At 56.3% G+C, this 20,947-nt stretch overlaps 1 protein-coding gene across 2 annotated transcripts in view; it reads right to left on the bottom strand.

Annotated features, from left to right (window-relative positions):
- Positions 1-5,587: 5,587 nt before the first annotated feature.
- Positions 5,588-20,947, bottom strand: part of LOC147027362 (uncharacterized) — a 76,130-nt gene continuing 60,770 nt past the window's right edge. The window contains exons 11-13 of one of the 2 annotated variants that reach the window (XR_015057013.1): positions 17,351-17,465; positions 16,310-16,392; positions 5,588-5,661 (exon numbers count right to left, since the gene is read on the bottom strand). Coding sequence is in view for 1 of the 2 variants with exons in the window: in XM_085876710.1 (XP_085732836.1) it covers positions 17,347-17,465 (119 nt within the window). In the remaining variant the exon portion in view is untranslated. Of the gene's footprint in view, positions 5,662-16,309; positions 16,393-17,346; positions 17,466-20,947 lie in introns of those variants that run through there. The other variant, XM_085876710.1, reaches the window with a different exon arrangement.

Raw genomic sequence — 20,947 nt, forward strand, 5'->3', positions numbered from 1 at the left:
TGCATAACAATTCAACGGTGAAATCGAAACGGAAGTCAAGCGTATCGTGCCTTAATACTCACGACGTATAGTGGAGCTTCGTTGGCAATCTAGGGGGGGAGACGTGCATGAGATTGATTACCTGTAAACGCTCGTCTGAGTTCATGACTCTACAGTAACGATGATCACATTTTCATACACATCTATATTAAACAATAATGAAATGCTGACAAAACATTAGCATTATGTGAAATGTCACAAAGAAGGGCGGCGGAAGGCCCGACGTGGAGCACAATATGACGACGAGAGAGAAGGATGTTTGAAAAGCCAAACACAGATGTGGATTTGAAAATGTAAAACATGACCGTAATCAGTGCACACCACAATGATTCAAGCAAACAGACATTCATTGAACCTCAACGTTATACACAGGTAAAAAGTTAACTCGTCAATGGAATGAAAACAGAGAATCTCAATGCGGTAGCATTTTACAAATGCAAAACCAGGATGGTAATCTCAACAATTAATTCTATAAATGTTCTCTCGACAGGAAAACATGTGATTTGGTTTGTCAGGTTTGTGCATAGGTTTGTTATTGGGAGCCAAATAGCACAAGCAATACGCAGATAACAAAAAGCTTCTTGGCTGTGAGCACAGAATGCACATATCCACGTTTAAATCGGAAGCAATGCGGTCTGCGCTGTGCGAGATTCACCAGTTCCAGGCAAACGCGGTGACCGGAGGCTGCTGCAAAATGCACTGCGGTATAACCCTCATGATCCTGGATGGCGGGATCGGCCTCCTTCCTCAGCACGTGCTCGAGGCACCTGGGCACATGGGACGAGTGAAACCACCCAACATGAATGGCAAGTCCATGCAACTTTCCACACAAGTTCTGCATACTCACCGATTGGAGTTACTGCAAAGTTGATCATCTATTATGGTACTGGTTCATACATGACATTAATCAACAATGTCACCACTCACCTTTTACAATGCAATATTTGTTGTGGTACACAAGGTGAAACTATTCCAGGAACTGACAGCTTGTGGAGGAAAGAGGAAAATGAGGGTCAAGTCAGGAATGGGAGCATGCGCCGGAGCAGGGCGTCGCTGCATCCACTTCCTGCCAGGACTCCAGGGGCCTCTGTCTGGTCATCCCCCAGGATATGCCTGGCCCATCCCCATCTCCTTGAGATGCTGATCAACCTGCTGCAACCACGAGGCACGTGTTCGGTCCATTGGCTTCCTCCACTCACGAGGCTCCCTTGCTGAGAGAATCTGGTGAGCAGGATCAGCATCAGGAAAATGAGCCACATGTCCATACAGCCGCAGCTGACGCTCACGGACTATGCAGGAAACGCATCTCATTTGAGTCTCTCTCAACAACCGCTCGTTGGACACAAAGTCCGACCAGAGATAGCCAAGGATTCTCCGAAGAGACCTGGTACCAAAGGAAGCAAGTACCCGTCTCAGATCACTGGTCATAATCCAAGTCTCACATCCATAGAGAAAGACTGGAAGTACCAAGGACCGGAAGACTCGGAATTTCGTCCTCCCGCACAGGCATTGGCAGCGCCACACCCCATGATCCAGTGAATCCATGACTCCCCAGGCCCGACCCACATGTCTCTTGACCGCTGGCTCACAGCCAGCAGAGACATGAATATCCCTGCAAAGGTAAGTGAATCTCTCCGTGACCTGAACATAATCACCACAAACAGGCACAGACAGGACAGCAGCATCCAAGATGTCATTGAAAGCCTGGATCTTAGTTTTGACCCAGAAATCCCATAATCCCAGCGACTCTGACTCCTCATTTAGCACCTCGAGGGCCCCCAAAAGGATACCTAAAGTCTCCACAAAGATGACTGCATCATCTGTAAAATAAAGGTCAGAGATCTTGACATTCCCAAACGTGGCACCCTCTGACAACCTCAAGAGTATCCAGTCCATACAAGTGCTGAAAAGTGTGGGGAGCCAGTACACACCCCTGACGAACTCCAGTAACAACTGGAAATAAGTGGAAGATGGCATCACCACATCTCACAGCACTCTCAGTACCACAGTATAGTTCAAACATCAGATTGATCAATTTTGGTGGAACCCCACGAAGACCAAGAATCCCCCAATTCACTGAAATCGAACGCTTTACAGAGATCAACATAGATGGCAAGCAGCCCCTGCTGAAACTCTTGCCTGCATTCGGTGAGGACCTGAAGAGCAAGGATAGGGTCCATTGTTGACCTCTTTGGTGTAAAGCCTGACTGCTCTGGACGCTGGTGCTCAAGCAGATTGTGGCGAACCCTATCAAGACTTATCCGAGCAAGACCTTGGCCTGGCACTGAGATCAGCGTCACCCCTCGGTAGTTGTTGCAGTCTTGGCGATCACCCTTCCCTTTCCAGAAAGGAACAACAAGGCCCCTCTTCCAGTCAGTTGGGATGATGCCTGTGTTCCAGGCAGAGCACAGAACTGCATGCAGCGACATATACACAGCATTTCCCCCAGCCTTGAGAAGTTCAGCATGAATGCCATAGATCCCAGAGCTTTACGCCATTTCAACTGGTTCACCGAAGCCTGCGTTTCCACAAAGGTGGACCACAGTTGATTGGAAGGAGTGTCAGCAATAGGGACAGTAACACCCCTGACATCCAACTCATCAGCTGGTGGGTCAGCAGAGTTCAGCTGCTCAAAGTAACCGGCACAGCAGGTTTCACTTTGAACTTCCCTGTCAAGAGCTGTTAGGGTTAGGGTTACGACTTCGGACTTCTCAGCCTGTTCGCAAACTCCTCAGCGACCCTTTCATCCTTGAGCTTGCCAACATCAAGTATAGGTTGGGATGGAGCCCGTTCTCATGGATTTAAGGTGCAACTTCAGAGTTGCTACAACAAGCCTGTAGTCGGTATTGAGGAACTGAGCACTCCGATAGACCCTGCAGTTCTGGATCATCCTCAAGTGACCATCAACAAGCACATGGTCAATCTCCTTTGTCACACCACCAGAGTTGGAATACCAAGTCCAGCGATGAGCTTGTGGGTGTTGAAACCATGAACCGGCCAGCCTAAGTCCATGACTTCTTTCAAAGTCAAGGAACTTCGTGCTATTCGGGTTCACAGTTCCAGACTCATGGGGGACCAACACACACCTCATAACCATCCCTATCAGTTCAAGTCGATGCACTGAAATCCCCCAAGACTAGAAGTGTATCTCGCCGTGGGCACCGATCAACCACAGACATGAGCGTGGCATGGAATGCGTCCATGGTGAGATCACTCGCCTCAGTCGGAGCATAAACAGAGACCAGGGAAATGACACCCAAGGCGTGACGAATCCTTAGTCTCATAATACGCTCGTTGACCAGTGTTACCTTTTATCATTTGAGTCAGCTTATTGGACACAGCTACAGCAACTCTTTGGGCATGGTAACCATCAGAGCGACCAGACCAATAGTAGGTGTAACCACCCACCATGATCTTTCCGCAATCCGGTCTCCGAACCACAGAGTGCTGCAATACCGATGTTCAAATGCTTGAGCTCAGATGATAACAGACAGGTGATCCTCTCTTCGGGATTGGACATTCCGGGTACCCACCCGACCGGACTGCCTCAGCTTAACCAAAGGAGACCGCCGTCTGGTGGATGACACAAAAAGAGCTATGAATTTATGGTGATGTCCACAAGAAGAGAGCTATGGATTTATGGTGGTGTACGCGAGAAGAGAGCTATGGATTTATGGCGGTGTACACGAGAAGAGAGCTATGGATTTATGGCGGTGTACACGAGAAGAGAGCTATGGATTTATGGCGGTGTCCACGAGAAGAGAGCTATGGATTTATAGCGGTGTACACAAGAAGAGAGCTATGGATTTATGGCGGTGTCCACGAGAAGAGAGCTATGGATTTATAGCGGTGTACACAAGAAGAGAGCTATGGATTTATGGCGGTGTACACAAGAAGAGAGCTATGGATTTATTTGTGGCAAATCAACTTAGTAACCTTCCTGCACTCTACCATTCGAACCGCAGGCAGGACGTGCACAGATCCAAGCTACAATTATGTGCACGACCTCAAAATTAAAAGGTCAACAGCCCATAAAAGCTGGCATGAAATTTTTGTCGAAAATTACAAAACAAAGAAAAATTCCCCCCCCCCCCCCCCCGCTTTGCAAGTTACTTCAAATAACCTTTCACCTATTTTTATAAAATAAGAAAAGAAGCAAAACAAGAGGAAAGGTGGCAAATGTTTCAGTGAAGGTCAGATAAAGAGACCAAGACAAACATCCCCAGGAAATTATGATGTGTGGCTACTGCGTTCCAAAAACAAGTCCGAGTTTTCCAAAAAGATTTTCACCTCCAAACTAGTACTCGTATATTCGTCATCTCCATTTGCGGCCCGTGCCAGTTCTCCTCTTCTAACTTCCCTCGGTGTCCCAATTATCACTTCCCAGTATGACGTCATCATGCTATTTCCGGGGGTGGGGATCAAGCAGGAGCGCGGATGACACAATGTTCAGCCTTTCCCGAGGGCTTGGCATTGGCATTGGCACACCGTTTGTACATCCCGCTGTTCTCATTGTTGTTTATCAATTAACCGACGACAAGAAGCAAGGAAGAATACACGCAACGGCATCTGAAGGTACATGATGATGGTGATCATTCTTAAACCGCACGGCTCTGGTGCTGGCGTCAGCTCTGACATCACACGGTGCACAAACTGAGACTCGCCCAAGAGGCTTTCCAAATCCTGAGCAAGTTAACGGGAATGGAATACACCGATTGAAGAGATGTTAGAGGGTAATCGCGAACCTAAACAAACTCTCTCATGGAGACGGGACAAATGCACACTCCTCCGAACGAACCTGCCATCGGCATTAGCAGCAGCAGCGTAATGTAGTGCACTTCGCCCCTTTTCATCGACAGCATTCACATTGGCATTCGCGGCCACGAGTGCCGCCACACATTGGCAGCTACTGCTGCAGTAATGGAGGGGAGTTCTGTAAGACAGGACGTTGTACGAAACTCAGTAGCGAAACTATATGGAGTCATAAGCCCCAAGGCAATGATGGAAAATAACAGGAGAAATGAAGCATTTGTGGGTTCCAGAAGAATGATGAGGAAGAGGCAAGACGAATGATGTACATTGTTTGATAGAACTGGGAAGGTTTAATCTTATCAAACACGACTGTCAAAAAAACTACTTAATTGTATATTTTTTTGAAAAATCGGTGACACCCACCTGCCAAACCTGTCTGTCTTGCTTACCAATGCACCCATTGAAAGCAATATATTTAAACATTCCACATTGCTGCAAAAACAAGAATATAAAAAAAAACATTAGAATACAAATAATGGGGGAGGAATGGGAGTAGGTGACCACAGCATCGGGTGAGGAACATGATCAGAAGGAAAAGCAGGGAAAACATTTCCACGGCACGCTGAGCATGTTCTTGTAAAACACTGAAAGAACACCATCACATGAGAAAGAAATGAAAAATGCAAAGCTTACAACAATACCCCTTTTTCAGCCCAATTCGGGCAGAGGGGTAAAAAGCGGTTCACACTTACCCTCCAGAGGCCGCAGCGTGGAGACAAGTTCTCCCAAAATCATCTGGGGTGTCTATCTCAAAGCCTGCACATAGCACGTGCTCATTACTAAATGAAGACACGATGCTGTATTTCTGACCTAATGAAATCGCACACAGACAGACACAGCGAAGAAAAATGAAAAGGATTCGTCAACATCTCAGAGAAAGCCTCAAACCTGACGGCATGTAAAGACCTCATGAGGGTGCTGTGGGAGGTAGTCGGGGAGGGAATGGGGGAGGGGGAATGACTGGTGGGGTGAGAAAGGGACAGGGTAAAAGGCTGGTTTGTAAGACATCTGGAGTTTGTTTTAAAATCTCACACGTGTGGTTAGCATGTAAAGTACCAAATGCTATAATAAGAGGGTAACAACATGGCTCTCAATCATTTATATATGGACGAGCATGGATCGGCTCGCTACGCTCACCTCTCCACACATCGCTGCAGATTGACGTCACAGATTTGCTGTGTTGGTACGATTTACACCAATCATAATGCAAACATTTCTTTTGCACAAATATGTTTTTAATATTGGTGTTGTTATATTTATTATCCCACCCCCCAGAGGGAGGGAGCGGGATATTGTAATCATCCGGTTTGTTTGTCTGTCTGTTAGCAACTTTACGGCAAAACGGCTTTCGCAAATACTATCAAATTTAATCCACAGGTGGGCAATGAACCTTGGACGACCCCATTAACTTTTTGGTCCAATTGGATCAAAGGTCAAGGTTAAGGTCAAGGTCACAAAAAGATCAAAATCGTTTTTCGCTCATAACTTCGTCAAAAATGATCTGATATACTTCAAACTAAGCTTATAGTGAACCTTATTATATTTGTCACTTGTAATCCTATCCATTCCATCAGCGAAAAATCATATTTGTGATAAATGGGCGGGATTTGTTGTGCCTGGCACCACTTGTTGGAATTTTTGGAACATAAATGGTTAAAGGTCTAAGCTGTCTAATCTGTCTGAAGGGTGTAAGGAGGCTAAATGGTGTTGAGGTCCTCGGTGGCTTTTGGGTCTTCAAGGTCCTCGGTGACTTTTGAGTATTCATGGCCTTTCAGGTCTTTCAGATCCTTGGGACTTTTGGAAATGGCGAAGAACCGAAGAATCACGGTCTTTTGGGTCATCGGGATCATTGCAGTTCAAAGTGTCGAAACGTACATTCCAATAGTATGTAATTAATAGAAATCTCGTCACACAGCTTCACTGTGAAAGGAACATTCCGCAAGTACATAATTTATAGACGCTCGTGTCGTCTGCAATGAACGTTCAAACAGGATGTGATTAATCGGCATATAGTCTTCATGGACTGACTCATGGCTTCACCATGCTTTTTGCATAATGTATATATATATATATATATATATATATATATATATATATATATATATATATATATATATATATATATATATATATATATATACATATACAGTAGACTAGGTGTAAGTCGGCAGCGTGTAACTCGTCACTTCGCCGAAGTCGGCAGCATCAAAAAGTCCCGAATTCATCTAATGTTAAATCCCTTTGAATAAAGGGTCATCCTTCTGTAAGTCGTCATCTCTAAGTCGTCACTTCGTCTAAGTCGTCAGATGTTGTCCATTCCCACGTAATGGAAACTAGTAAATCACCACTCCTAACTCGTCACTGCTGCCTCATGAGAAGCCCGATTTCATGGAATCGTGATGCTCGCTCATTGGTGTACACCGCCAGTGATAGGCTATTTATAACTGCGTACACACGTTGATCGCACTGCAGGCAGGACAATGGCGACTAAGCGTAAGCTTACAACTAAAACTTACCAATAAAAATACGACATTATCCAGTTTTGTGAAGTAATTCCACTGATTAAGAAAACAGACATAGCTGAGAAGTTGGACATCAAACGACAGACATTGAACGATATCTTGAAGAATAAGGGCAAGATATTTGGACAAGTGGAGAAGATCGTGAGGCCGGTGGGAAGTGTGAAATGCGTGAAATATGTGTCCTTTGAAGATGTCGATGACGCGCTCATCATCTGGTTTTGGCAAATGTCGGCTCAGCCAAATATTCGGTTTCGGCCGATTCTGTCTTTCGGTGGAGGATTGCCCAGCCAACATCATGGAATACAATGACCGGTTTGAATCCTTTATCATGCACCAGATGCCCAAGAGTTTGAGTCATTCAAACATAACGGATTACTTCGCAAATAAGTAAAGGATCGATCGAGTTTAGTGTTGAAGTCCGATCATGGTTTTATATTGGCTTGTTTTGTACATTACCGCGCTCACTTACACATTGGCATTGAGTGATAATCACCACCACGATGACTGTGTGTCATGTAATTTGTCACCATACCATCACCGATGGTATACGAGTTGTCTTACAGAGTTGTTCATTATCTTTACTTTTGATAAACTGATTCATGAATTCCATCTTTGCTTGATCACTTTCCAACTCACCAACTCACCCCCACCTATGCCCCAAGGATTGTGTTTTCCTTTTGGTACAATAGCCGGCTCTCACACATATGTGTCCAGGCCACGCGCGACTTTATCCTTCACCCCACAGTCATCATGAATGTTCGCATACGGGTAAGTCGTCACATTTCTAAGTCGTCACTTTTTTCTTGGTCCCGATGGTGACGACTTACGCCTAGTCCACTGTTTGTATATATATATATATATATATATATATATATATATATATATATATATATATATATATATATATATATATATATATATATATATATATATATATATATATATATATATATATATATATATATTGTTACGGTTGTGGAAATTCACAGAACACCATTCAGGTTCCCCAGAGATCAGTTATGTCGATAAGTGTGTGTCCAGATTAGATCTCCCCACCAATGTCTAAAGGGCATTATTAATGTGCCTGGCTGTGAATCTTGAGGTAGTATTATTCTTTTCTATCTTTATTTTAAACATCTCCTCACCACCTTTGCCACAACCGCCAACATCTCCTCACCACCTTCACCACAACCGCCAACATCTCCTCACCATCTTCACCACAACCGCCAACATCTCCTCACCATCTTCACCACAACCAACATCTCCTCACCACCTGCGCCATAACCGCCAACATCTCCTCACCATCATCTCCACAGCACCGCCATCTTTTCGCCACCTTCGCCATAACCGCCAACATCTCCTCACAATCATCTCCACGGCACCACCATCTTTTCGCCAGCAACGGCATCCACAAACGAACAACATCTCCGCCGACAAACACGAAGACTCCCTCGTTGGAGCGAAAGCCGGTGATTCCTACCACGTCTGCGTTTGATGGCAAGATCGGATCAGAATGACAAAAGGGGCAGAGCCAGCAGGGGGGTGAAGGGTCGCAGGTGAAAGACCAAACACTACCCCCGAACCCGATAAAAGGCTGGGCTGAAACGCCGAGAAACCAGTTGAGGTCGGAGTTGAGTCTGGAGTCTGCAGTTCGGAGTGGAGCTCTAGAGTTCGTTCGGAGTGGAGTCTGGGTTCGGAGTGGAGCTCGGTCGTTGGAGTTTGGAGCCTGGAGTCCAGTCAAGCCTGCAGTGCAGTGCAGAGTTGTTGGTCGGTGGAGGGGGCAGCGAAGTCGCCAGCCGGAGAGAGGTCGCCAGCCAGCGACATAACTGTCCGAAGTGATCGGGCCCCGGGACAGTCCGAGCGACGCTGAGGAGTGAGCGGGCTCTTAAAAGAGCATCAACTCCAAAAGAGCAAGGCCCGTTCGCTCCTCTGAGGCATCGGCCAGGCCCGATCGACCAGGCCGCACGGCAAGGTCTGGACCAACCGAGCTTCAGTTACACCAGCTGCCATGTTGACGAGACATATGGAAGGTCGCCCACCGAAAGACCCATCGAGTCGTCTGCAGGGCAACAAGTAACCTGCACGGCCTCGCGGAGCTCCTTCGGCCTTCACAGCTCCGAGGAACATTAAAGGCCTACGGGCTCTGTTCTCCCTTTTCTTTCCTGGGGTTATTGCATGGAAGTCTGTGGCACCTTGTCCGATAAGTAGAATTGTTAAGTGTATGTACACAATAAAGACAAACGGCTGTAGGTCATTTTGCTCGTGTCTTGTCCCTTACCCCCATTCATTGCCTTGCTTGCATATGTGCATGTACAAATAAATGTCCACATTGTTTGAATATTCACCTGCTCGTTGCGTCCCTTCCTCCATTGAACTGCCATAATTGCATTCGGAATAAACAGCTGGTTATTAATAGCCGATAAGATAATCGGGTCCAACGGGGCTTGGCGATAATAAACCGCTCGGCAATCGCAGACGGAAAGAGCTGCTTAAAGCGGCTCGTTTCTGGACAGGTCCCGTTGAGGTACAACCTCTCGGTAGTCCGACCGCGCGAATAATTAGGTAAATCGACAATTCGGCGATGGACCCTGCAGCGCGGGCAGAGCATTGACAAGGTTGTGGTGTGGTTAAAAACACACCCGTAGCTGGATTTTGGCGTTGATCCGAAAGCTGCAACTGGATTGCCACGGTCGGTTGGCACGTGCGGCCGCAAATTAGCTAAAGGCAGTCGCCTGCATGCCGGAGTGGCGGAAATCCACAACAATATCTTCGAAACGCCAAAACATGTAAAACACAACCGTCCCCCAATCCCAAAATAATGCAGGAGTGAACTCATCCACCCAACAAATTATCTTTGTGAACATGCATGCATCAGACAACAAATCGAGACGAACCAGAAAAAAAGGAATCAAAACTTCATACATTTGCAAAGTCAGCTTTGAAGGGCAGAGGCAGCAGAGGGGTGCGGGCGGACACAGAGGCCGAGGCAAAGGGGCACGGGCGGAGACAGAGGCCGAGGAAAAGGGGCGCGGGCGGAGACAGAGGCCGAGGAAAAGGGGCGCGGGCGGAGACAGAGGCCGAGGAAAAGGGGCGCGGGCGGAGACAGAGGCCGAGGCAAAGGGGCGCGGGCGGAGACAGAGGCCGAGGCAAAGGGGCGCGGGCGGAGACAGAGGCCGAGGAAAAGGGGCGCGGGCGGAGACAGAGGCAGAGGCAAAGGGGCGCGGGCGGAGACAGAGGCCGAGGCAAAGGGGCGCGGGCGGAGACAGAGGCCGAGGCCGAGGCAAAGGGGCGCGGGCGGAGACAGAGGCCGAGGCCGAGGCAAAGGGGCGCGGGCGGAGACAGAGGCCGAGGCCGAGGCAAAGGGGCGCGGGCGGAGACAGAGGCCGAGGCCGAGGCAAAGGGGCGCGGGCGGAGACAGAGGCCGAGGCCGAGGCAAAGGGGCGCGGGCGGAGACAGAGGCCGAGGCCGAGGCAAAGGGGCGCGGGCGGAGGCAGAGGCCGAGGCCGAGGCAAAGGGGCGCGGGCGGAGACAGAGGCCGAGGCCGAGGCAAAGGGGCGCGGGCGGAGGCAGAGGCCGAGGCCGAGGCAAAGGGGCGCGGGCGGAGGCAGAGGCCGAGGCCGAGGCAAAGGGGCGCGGGCGGAGGCAGAGGCCGAGGCCGAGGCAAAGGGGCGCGGGCGGAGGCAGAGGCCGAGGCCGAGGCAAAGGGGCGCGGGCGGAGGCAGAGGCCGAGGCCGAGGCAAAGGGGCGCGGGCGGAGGCAGAGGCCGAGGCCGAGGCAAAGGGGCGCGGGCGGAGACAGAGGCCGAGGCCGAGGCAAAGGGGCGCGGGCGGAGACAGAGGCCGAGGCCGAGGCAAAGGGGCGCGGGCGGAGACAGAGGCCGAGGCAAAGGGGCGCGGGCGGACGGAGGCAGAGGCCGAGGCAAAGGGGCGCGGGCGGACGGAGGCAGAGGCCGAGGCAAAGGGGCGCGGGCGGACGGAGGCAGAGGCCGAGGCAAAGGGGCGCGGACGGAGGCAGAGGCCGAGGAAAAGGGGCGCGGACGGAGGCAGAGGCCGAGGAAAAGGGGCGCGGACGGAGGCAGAGGCCGAGGAAAAGGGGCGCGGACGGAGGCAGAGGCCGAGGAAAAGGGGCGCGGACGGAGGCAGAGGCCGAGGAAAAGGGGCGCGGACGGAGGCAGAGGCCGAGGCAGAGGCGCGTGGGCGGAGGCCGAGGCAGAGGGGCGTGGGCGGAGGCCGAGGCAGAGGCGCGTGGGCGGAGGCCGAGGCAGAGGGGCGTGGGCGGAGGCCGAGGCAGAGGCGCGTGGGCGGAGGCCGAGGCAGAGGCGCGTGGGCGGAGGCCGAGGCCGAGGCGCGTGGGCGGAGGCCGAGGCAGAGGCGCGTGGGCGGAGGCCGAGGCAGAGGTGCGTGGGCGGAGGCCGAGGCAGAGGCGCGTGGGCGGAGGCAGAGGCCGAGGCGCGTGGGCGGAGGCCGAGGCAGAGGCGCGTGGGCGGAGGCCGAGGCAGAGGCGCGTGGGCGGAGGCCGAGGCAGAGGGGCGTGGGCGGAGGCCGAGGCAGAGGCGCGTGGGCGGAGGCCGAGGCAGAGGCGCGTGGGCGGAGGCCGAGGCCAAGGCGCGTGGGCGTAGGCCGAGGCCGAGGCCGAGGCAGAGGGGCGTGGGCGGAGGCCGAGGCAGAGGCGCGTGGGCGGAGGGCGAGGCAGAGGCGCGTGGGCGGAGGCCGAGGCCGAGGCGCGTGGGCGTAGGCCGAGGCCGAGGCGCGTGGGCGGAGGCCGAGGCAGAGGCGCGTGGGCGGAGGCCGAGGCAGAGGCGCGTGGGCGGAGGCCGAGGCAGAGGCGCGTGGGCGGAGGCCGAGGCAGAGGCGCGTGGGCGGAGGCCGAGGCAGAGGCGCGTGGGCGGAGGCCGAGGCAGAGGCGCGTGGGCGGAGGCCGAGGCAGAGGCGCGTGGGCGGAGGCCGAGGCAGAGGCGCGTGGGCGGAGGCCGAGGCAGAGGCGCGTGGGCGGAGGCCGAGGCAGAGGCGCGTGGGCGGAGGCCGAGGCAGAGGCGCGTGGGCGGAGGCCGAGGCAGAGGCGCGTGGGCGGAGGCCGAGGCAGAGGCGCGTGGGCGGAGGCCGAGGCAGAGGCGCGTGGGCGGAGGCCGAGGCAGAGGCGCGTGGGCGGAGGCCGAGGCAGAGGCGCGTGGGCGGAGGCCGAGGCAGAGGCGCGTGGGCGGAGGCCGAGGCCGAGGCGCGTGGGCGTAGGCCGAGGACGGGGCGCGTGGGCGGAGGCCGAGGGGGGGCGCGTGGGCGGAGGCCGAGGCCGGGGCGCGTGGGCGGAGGCCGAGGCAGGGGCGCGTGGGCGGAGGCCGAGGCCGAGGGGCGTGGGCGGAGGCCGAGGCAGAGGCGCGTGGGCGGAGGCCGAGGCAGAGGGGCGTGGGCGGAGGCCGAGGCAGAGGGGCGTGGGCGGAGGCCGAGGCAGAGGCGCGTGGGCGGAGGCCGAGGCAGAGGGGCGTGGGCGGAGGCCGAGGCAGAGGCGCGTGGGCGGAGGCAGAGGCGCGTGGGCGGAGGCCGAGGCAGAGGCGCGTGGGCGGAGGCCGAGGCAGAGGCGCGTGGGCGGAGGCCGAGGCAGAGGCGCGTGGGCGGAGGCCGAGGCAGAGGCGCGTGGGCGGAGGCCGAGGGAGAGGCGCGTGGGCGGAGGCCGAGGCAGAGGCGCGTGGGCGGAGGCCGAGGCAGAGGAGCGTGGGCGGAGGCCGAGGCCGAGGAGCGTGGGCGGAGGCCGAGGCCGAGGCGCGTGGGCGGAGGCCGAGGCAGAGGCGCGTGGGCGGACGCCGAGGCAGAGGAGCGTGGGCGGAGGCCGATGCAGAGGCGCGTGGGCGGAGGCAGAGGGGCGTGGGCGGAGGCCGAGGCAGAGGCGCGTGGGCGGAGGCCGAGGCCGAGGCGCGTGGGCGGAGGCCGAGGCCGAGGCGCGTGGGCGGAGGCCGAGGCCGAGGCGCGTGGGCGGAGGCCGAGGCAGAGGGGCGTGGGCGGAGGCCGAGGCAGAGGGGCGTGGGCGGAGGCCGAGGCCGAGGCGCGTGGGCGGAGGCCGAGGCAGAGGCGCGTGGGCGGAGGCCGAGGCCGAGGAGCGTGGGCGGAGGCCGAGGCCGAGGAGCGTGGGCGGAGGCCGAGGCAGAGGAGCGTGGGCGGAGGCCGAGGCAGAGGAGCGTGGGCGGAGGCCGAGGCAGAGGAGCGTGGGCAGAGGCCGAGGGGCGTGGGCGGAGGCCGAGGCAGAGGCGCGTGGGCGGAGGCCGAGGCAGAGGCGCGTGGGCGGAGGCCGAGGCAGAGGCGCGTGGGCGGAGGCCGAGGCAGAGGCGCGTGGGCGGAGGCCGAGGCAGAGGCGCGTGGGCGGAGGCCGAGGCAGAGGCGCGTGGGCGGAGGCCGAGGCAGAGGCGCGTGGGCGGAGGGGCGTGGGCGGAGGCCGAGGCCGAGGCGCATGGGCGGAGGCCGAGGCAGAGGAGCGTGGGCGGAGGCCGAGGCAGAGGCGCGTGGGCGGAGGCCGAGGCAGAGGCGCGTGGGCGGAGGCCGAGGCAGAGGCGCGTGGGCGGAGGCCGAGGCAGAGGCGCGTGGGAGGAGGCCGAGGCAGAGGCGCGTGGGCGGAGGCCGAGGCCGAGGCGCGTGGGCGGAGGCCGAGGCAGAGGCGCGTGGGCGGAGGCCGAGGCAGAGGAGCGTGGGCGGAGGCCGAGGCAGAGGCGCGTGGGCGGAGGCCGAGGCAGAGGCGCGTGGGCGGAGGCCGAGGCAGAGGCGCGTGGGCGGAGGCCGAGGCAGAGGCGCGTGGGCGGAGGCAGAGGCCGAGGCGCGTGGGCGGAGGCCGAGGCAGAGGCGCGTGGGCGGAGGCCGAGGAGCGTGGGCGGAGGCCGAGGCGCGTGGGCGGAGGCCGAGGCCGAGGAGCGTGGGCGGAGGCCGAGGCCGAGGCGCGTGGGCGGAGGCCGAGGCCGAGGCGCGTGGGCGGAGGCCGAGGCCGAGGCGCGTGGGCGGAGGCCGAGGCCGAGGCGCGTGGGCGGAGGCCGAGGCCGAGGCGCGTGGGCGGAGGCCGAGGCAGAGGGGCGTGGGCGGAGGCCGAGGCAGAGGCGCGTGGGCGGAGGCCGAGGCAGAGGGGCGTGGGCGGAGGCCGAGGCAGAGGGGCGTGGGCGGAGGCCGAGGCAGAGGGGCGTGGGCGGAGGCCGAGGCAGAGGGGCGTGGGCGGAGGCCGAGGCAGAGGCGCGTGGGCGGAGGCCGAGGCAGAGGGGCGTGGGCGGAGGCCGAGGCAGAGGGGCGTGGGCGGAGGCCGAGGCAGAGGGGCGTGGGCGGAGGCCGAGGCAGAGGGGCGTGGGCGGAGGCCGAGGCAGAGGCGCGTGGGCGGAGGCCGAGGCAGAGGCGCGTGGGCGGAGGCCGAGGCAGAGGAGCGTGGGCGGAGGCCGAGGCAGAGGCGCGTGGGCGGAGGCCGAGGCAGAGGCGCGTGGGCGGAGGCCGAGGCAGAGGCGCGTGGGCGGAGGCCGAGGCAGAGGCGCGTGGGCGGAGGCAGAGGCCGAGGCGCGTGGGCGGAGGCCGAGGCAGAGGCGCGTGGGCGGAGGCCGAGGCAGAGGCGCGTGGGCGGAGGCCGAGGAGCGTGGGCGGAGGCCGAGGCGCGTGGGCGGAGGCCGAGGCCGAGGAGCGTGGGCGGAGGCCGAGGCCGAGGCGCGTGGGCGGAGGCCGAGGCCGAGGCGCGTGGGCGGAGGCCGAGGCCGAGGCGCGTGGGCGGAGGCCGAGGCAGAGGCGCGTGGGCGGAGGCCGAGGCAGAGGGGCGTGGGCGGAGGCCGAGGCAGAGGCGCGTGGGCGGAGGCCGAGGCAGAGGGGCGTGGGCGGAGGCCGAGGAAGAGGGGCGTGGGCGGAGGCCGAGGCAGAGGGGCGTGGGCGGAGGCCGAGGCAGAGGGGCGTGGGCGGAGGCCGAGGCAGAGGCGCGTGGGCGGAGGCCGAGGCAGAGGCGCGTGGGCGGAGGCCGAGGCAGAGGCGCGTGGGCGGAGGCCGAGGCAGAGGCGCGTGGGCGGAGGCCGAGGCAGAGGCGCGTGGGCGGAGGCCGAGGCAGAGGCGCGTGGGCGGAGGCCGAGGCAGAGGAGCGTGGGCGGAGGCCGAGGCAGAGGAGCGTGGGCGGAGGCCGAGGCAGAGGCGCGTGGGCGGAGGCCGAGGCAGAGGCGCGTGGGCGGAGGCCGAGGCAGAGGCGCGTGGGCGGAGGCCGAGGCAGAGGCGCGTGGGCGGAGGCCGAGGCAGAGGGGCGTGGGCGGAGGCCGAGGCAGAGGCGCGTGGGCGGAGGCCGAGGCAGAGGCGCGTGGGCGGAGGCCGAGGCCGAGGCAGAGGTGCGTGGGCGGAGGCCGAGGCCGAGGCGTGTGGGCGGAGGCCGAGGCAGAGGCGCGTGGGCGGAGGCCGAGGCAGAGGCGCGTGGGCGGAGGCCGAGGAAGAGGAGCGTGGGCGGAGGCCGAGGCAGAGGAGCGTGGGCGGAGGCCGAGGCAGAGGAGCGTGGGCGGAGGCCGAGGCAGAGGCGCGTGGGCGGAGGCCGAGGCAGAGGCGCGTGGGCGGAGGCCGAGGCAGAGGCGCGTGGGCGGAGGCCGAGGAGCGTGGGCGGAGGCCGAGGCGCGTGGGCGGAGGCCGAGGCCGAGGCGCGTGGGCGGAGGCCGAGGCCGAGGCGCGTGGGCGGAGGCCGAGGCCGAGGCGCGTGGGCGGAGGCCGAGGCAGAGGCGCGTAGGCCGAGGCAGAGGCGCGTGGGCGGAGGCCGAGGCAGAGGGGCGTGGGCGGAGGCCGAGGCAGAGGGGCGTGGGCGGAGGCCGAGGCAGAGGCGCGTGGGCGGAGGCCGAGGCAGAGGCGCGTGGGCGGAGGCCGAGGCCGAGGCGCGTGGGCGGAGGCCGAGGCCGAGGCGCGTGGGCGGAGGTCGAGGCAGAGGCGCGTGGGCGGAGGCCGAGGCGAGTCGGCGATTGTTGTGCATACCTGCAGACAACAGCTTGCGACAACAATCTGAGAAGCCACTGAGCGCAGCCAAGTGCAGTGGGAACATCCCGTGTACACCACGTCTGTATAACGGTAAGTGGGGAACACACCAGGGAAAATCACCATCAACCCTGACAAATCACATTCACATGAATGGAGAAGAACCAGAGGTTGTTTCATCAAGTTAAATATTGACACAGAGTTCATCAGAAAAATTAAAAAATTTCATGTGAAGCTGCGAAAAAGATGAATTTTTATTCCACAGGTACAAGACCTGCTGAAACCTGAAGAAATTCAGTGAGGAAGGACATTCCTTCACCAATAACAATCCAAACGCTTTTGACTGCATCAGAAGCCGACAGCAACACGGCTGCCCACAGAACACATTCTCATCAGAAACAAAGCTGTTTCAAATTGTGACATGCATGTTTGCTATTTATTTCCAATAATATTGTTTTTGAATGAATTAAAAACGTTCCTTTCAAATTTCTCCAATCTTCAGGAAGATAGCAGAGTCTGGTTCACGGTCAGTCGCATCAAACCATCACCATCCCTCGTTTTTTCAATGGATATTCAATGGGGTTATTAGGGATCATAAAGGAGCTATATTTGGTTTGCAATGGAACATGTAAAATTCCGGTTTAGAACAATTGTACAAAATGTCATTAATTCAAACCATATGTGCAGGGGGCTGGGTGACGGGGGGGAAGGAGTGGGGTAGAGGGGAATGGCGACCAGTCAAAATGAAAAAAGGAGAAAAGACCAGGAGATACAAGAGGAGAAAAAGGATGGTATGGGATTTAGCGAGTTGTGAGCAGTTGGGACAAGGGTACGATAAAGGATATATTGGGGAGGGGGCAAGAACTTTATGAAACACAAACCAAGTAGGGTTGCTCGGGGATGTTATAAATCCTCTACATTTACTACATTTCAGGTGAAGTGAGTTTGAAAGTGTAACTTTGAAAGTTTGAGAACAATTAAGGTTTTAAAAATTCGTTATTTTTTTTCCCTACATCCAGTGACAGTGTGGCAGCTTCTTACTTGGCTGGATCGGCACCGTTAGTGATTAGGGTGTTAATGAGTAGTTCGTGCCCATATCGAGCAGCGATGTGCAAAGGAGTGTTTCCATCCTTATCCTCACAGTCGATTTCTCCTCCTGAATGAACAAGGGCAGAAAATAAAGGGTACGGGCAGTGGAAGATAAGAGGAGAAACAAGGGGAACAAAATCTTTGTAAAACTTACTTTTTCGCATTAACTTAGTGAGCAGTGTGCACAAATTGAAAATAAATGACACCGCACAGTCTTACTTCACTTAACCAATATGCATTTGTGCAAAGAACATAAACCAAATAATCATTTGACCGGCACACAAAGACAAAATATATATACATATTGTTACGGCTGTGGAAATTCGCAATACACCATAAAGGTTCCTAAGATTAGCTATGCCAGTAAGTGAGTGTTCAGATAGGTTTCTCCACCGTTGTTTAGAGGGTTTTCTTCGTGTTCACCGGGCTGCGGCCCTTTGAGATGGTGTTTTTTTCTTTACCTATCGTTATTTCGAACCTACACGCAAACAACAACCGCCACCAAGTACGCAAGAAACCAACAAGCAAACAACAACCGCCACCAAGTACGTCACAACGCCAAACACGCTACAATTTCCCTCACAACAACCACCACCATCTTCGCCACTACCCCCGCTTCCGAACGCCATCCTCCACGGTCCACGCTACGATGGCTTCCGCATCGGGAACCGTCCGAGAACGTGGGCAGGATTGACAGAACAAAAGCTCTTGCAGAGCCTGTGGGGTTTTCCCGCCTATTTTCCCCACGCTTGGTGTGAAGGGAAGGGGGCAGGGCAGCTCGCTTCCGATTGGTGGATGCACGGCGTGAGGCGGTCGGAGAGAGTGCACGCCCCTTTTCGAGAAGTTTCTCGAAGGGAGGTGGAGCCAGAAGCGGGGCGGAGCGAAGGGCGGAGCCCCGACCTATAAAGGGCGGACGCACGTGAGTCAGTCTGTCAGTCTCTGACTCTCACTCTCACTCTCACTCTCACTCTCACTCTCTGACTCTCTCACTCTCTGACTCTCTGACTCTCTGACTCTCTGACTCTCTGACTCTCTGACTCTCTGACTCTCTGACTCTCTGACTCTCTGACTCTCTGACTCTCACTCTCACTCTCTGACTCTCTGACTCTCTGACTCTCTGACTCTCTGACTCTCTGACTCTCTGACTCTCTGACTCTCTGACTCTCACTCTCACTCTCTGACTCTCTGACTCTCACTCTCACTCTCTGACTCTCACTCTCACTCTCACTCTCTGACTCTCACTCTCACTCTCTGACTCTCTGACTCTCTGACTCTCTGACTCTCTGACTCTCTGACTCTCTGACTCTCTGACTCTCTGACTCTCTGACTCTCTGACTCTCTGACTCTCTGACTCTCTGACTCTCTGACTCTCTGACTCTCTGACTCTCTGACTCTCTGACTCTCTGACTCTCTGACTCTCTGACTCTCTGACTCTCTGACTCTCTGACTCTCTGACTCTCTGACTCTCTGACTCTCTGACTCTCTGACTCTCTGACTCTCTGACTCTCTGACTCTCTGACTCTCTGACTCTCTGACTCTCTGACTCTCTGACTCTCTGACTCTCTGACTCTCTGACTCTCTGACTCTCTGACTCTCTGACTCTCTGACTCTCTGACTCTCTGACTCTCTGACTCTCTGACTCTCTGACTCTCTGACTCTCTGACTCTCTCTCTCTCTCTGACTCTCTCTCTGACTCTCTCTCTCTCTCTCTCTCTCTCTCTCTCTCTGAATCTCTCTCTCTCTCTGAATCTCTCTCTCTCTCTCTCTGACTCTCTCTCTCTCTGAATCTCTCTCTCTCTCTGAATCTCTCTCTCTCTCTGAATCTCTCTCTCTCTCTGAATCTCTCTCTCTCTCTGAATCTCTCTCTCTCTCTGAATCTCTCTCTCTCTCTGAATCTCTCTCTCTCTCTGAATCTCTCTCTCTCTCTCTGACTCTCTCTCTCTCTCTGACTCTCTCTCTCTCTCTCTCTCTCTCTCTGACTCTCTCTGCACTGGTCACCCCTTGGGGCTTCGCTCTGCCTCTCGCTTAGTTCATGCTCTCGGTTGCAGACTTTTCTTCTCCTCGCTCGGTCCTGTTAGTGGCCAGTTGGTGGAGACACGGACGGAAGGCGCAGCAGAGCCGGCTGTGTGTCGGACCTGCGCGTCCGGACGAGGGCTGCCGGAGAGGGTTCGCCGGCCGCGTGGGAGGCCGGAACCAGGCGCGACCACGCTGACGGTCGTGGGAGAGGGACTCGACGACCACCAATGGGGGGGCAGGTAACCTGCTACAGTCTCGTGGGCCCATTTGGTCATCCACGGCCATAAAGGTCTACGAACCCCGTCTACCCCCTTGCCTTGGAGGGGGTCTTTCCTTTTGTTTTGTATGACTGCTGTGGCGCCGTGTCCCTGTAAGTAGAACCTGCTAAGTAACTGTGCCTGTAAATAATAATTATAGTCGGTCGTGTTGCTTTTGTTTTCTATTTCTTGCCTGTACATTGCATGACTGCCTTGCTTGTAATGTGCGTGTCGTGAATAAATGTCCTTGTGTGCAATGTACCCCGTTCGTGTCCTATTTCCCCTTTGAAAGTGCCATCTTGAATCATGGAATGAGTAGTGGGTTTTGAACGCCCAGAAAAGAGAATTGGATCTGTCGAGGTCGGCGATAACACCGCTCAGTTATCACTGTAGTACGGAACGGACCGCTTCAGCGGTTCGTGTCCCAGGCCAACCTGCGGCGTGGTGCAGCCCCTCGGTAGGTTACCCGCGCGGGTACTTCAGTATATCGACATTCGGCGATTCACCCTATTTTGTGCGGGTAGAATGCGGACTGGGCTGTGGTGAGGTTAAACCCCCACCCGTGACTGGTTCCTGGCGGTAGTTCCAGGAGGGTCACGACTGAATTGTACGTCCGGTGGGCGACGCGGTTGCAATTGGAGTTACGCGGCCGATCACACGCCGGCAGGCACGAATTCGTAACAATATATGATATGTGAGCGAACACCACCCGTCGCTTCGCTGACGGGACTAGGAAGGGGATTGGAGGGCGGGGGGGGAAGAGGAGGGAAGAGAGAGAGGGGGAGGGGTGTGGGAGCAAGGAGGGGTGTGAGAAGGGAAGACTGAGGTGAGAGGAAGGGAAAGCAGACGTGCAGTGGAGCGTTAATCACGATTCATAATGTCTCATCAAAATGCTTCTGAATAGAATATCAGTGAAGATGGAAACAAAATGATGTCTGAAACCCGTTTTCTTCAGGTTGGACTATAAATACGGCCCAGAGACAAACTCCCATCCGTACAGAAACATTGCCCGGACACGTTCAGAGACAAACGCTACCGGGACGCATCCAGAGACAAACACTGCCCAGACACGTCTGGAGACAAACCCTGTTCGGTTATGACCAGAGACAGAGAGAGAAGGGGAGAGTGAAAGAGGTACGTGTGGGAGGAAGGTGCTACACTTTATTGGGAGGGAGGAGAGCAAGGATGGGAGAGAGATAGATAGAGAGATAGATAGAGAGATAGATAGAGAGATATAGAGAGAGATAGAGAGATATAGAGAGATAGAGAGAGAGAT

This window comes from Eptatretus burgeri, chromosome 4 (assembly GCF_056783735.1).
Source record: "Eptatretus burgeri isolate ZD-2024b chromosome 4, Ebu_testis_v1, whole genome shotgun sequence".
NCBI classification, from domain to species: domain Eukaryota; kingdom Metazoa; phylum Chordata; class Myxini; order Myxiniformes; family Myxinidae; genus Eptatretus; species Eptatretus burgeri.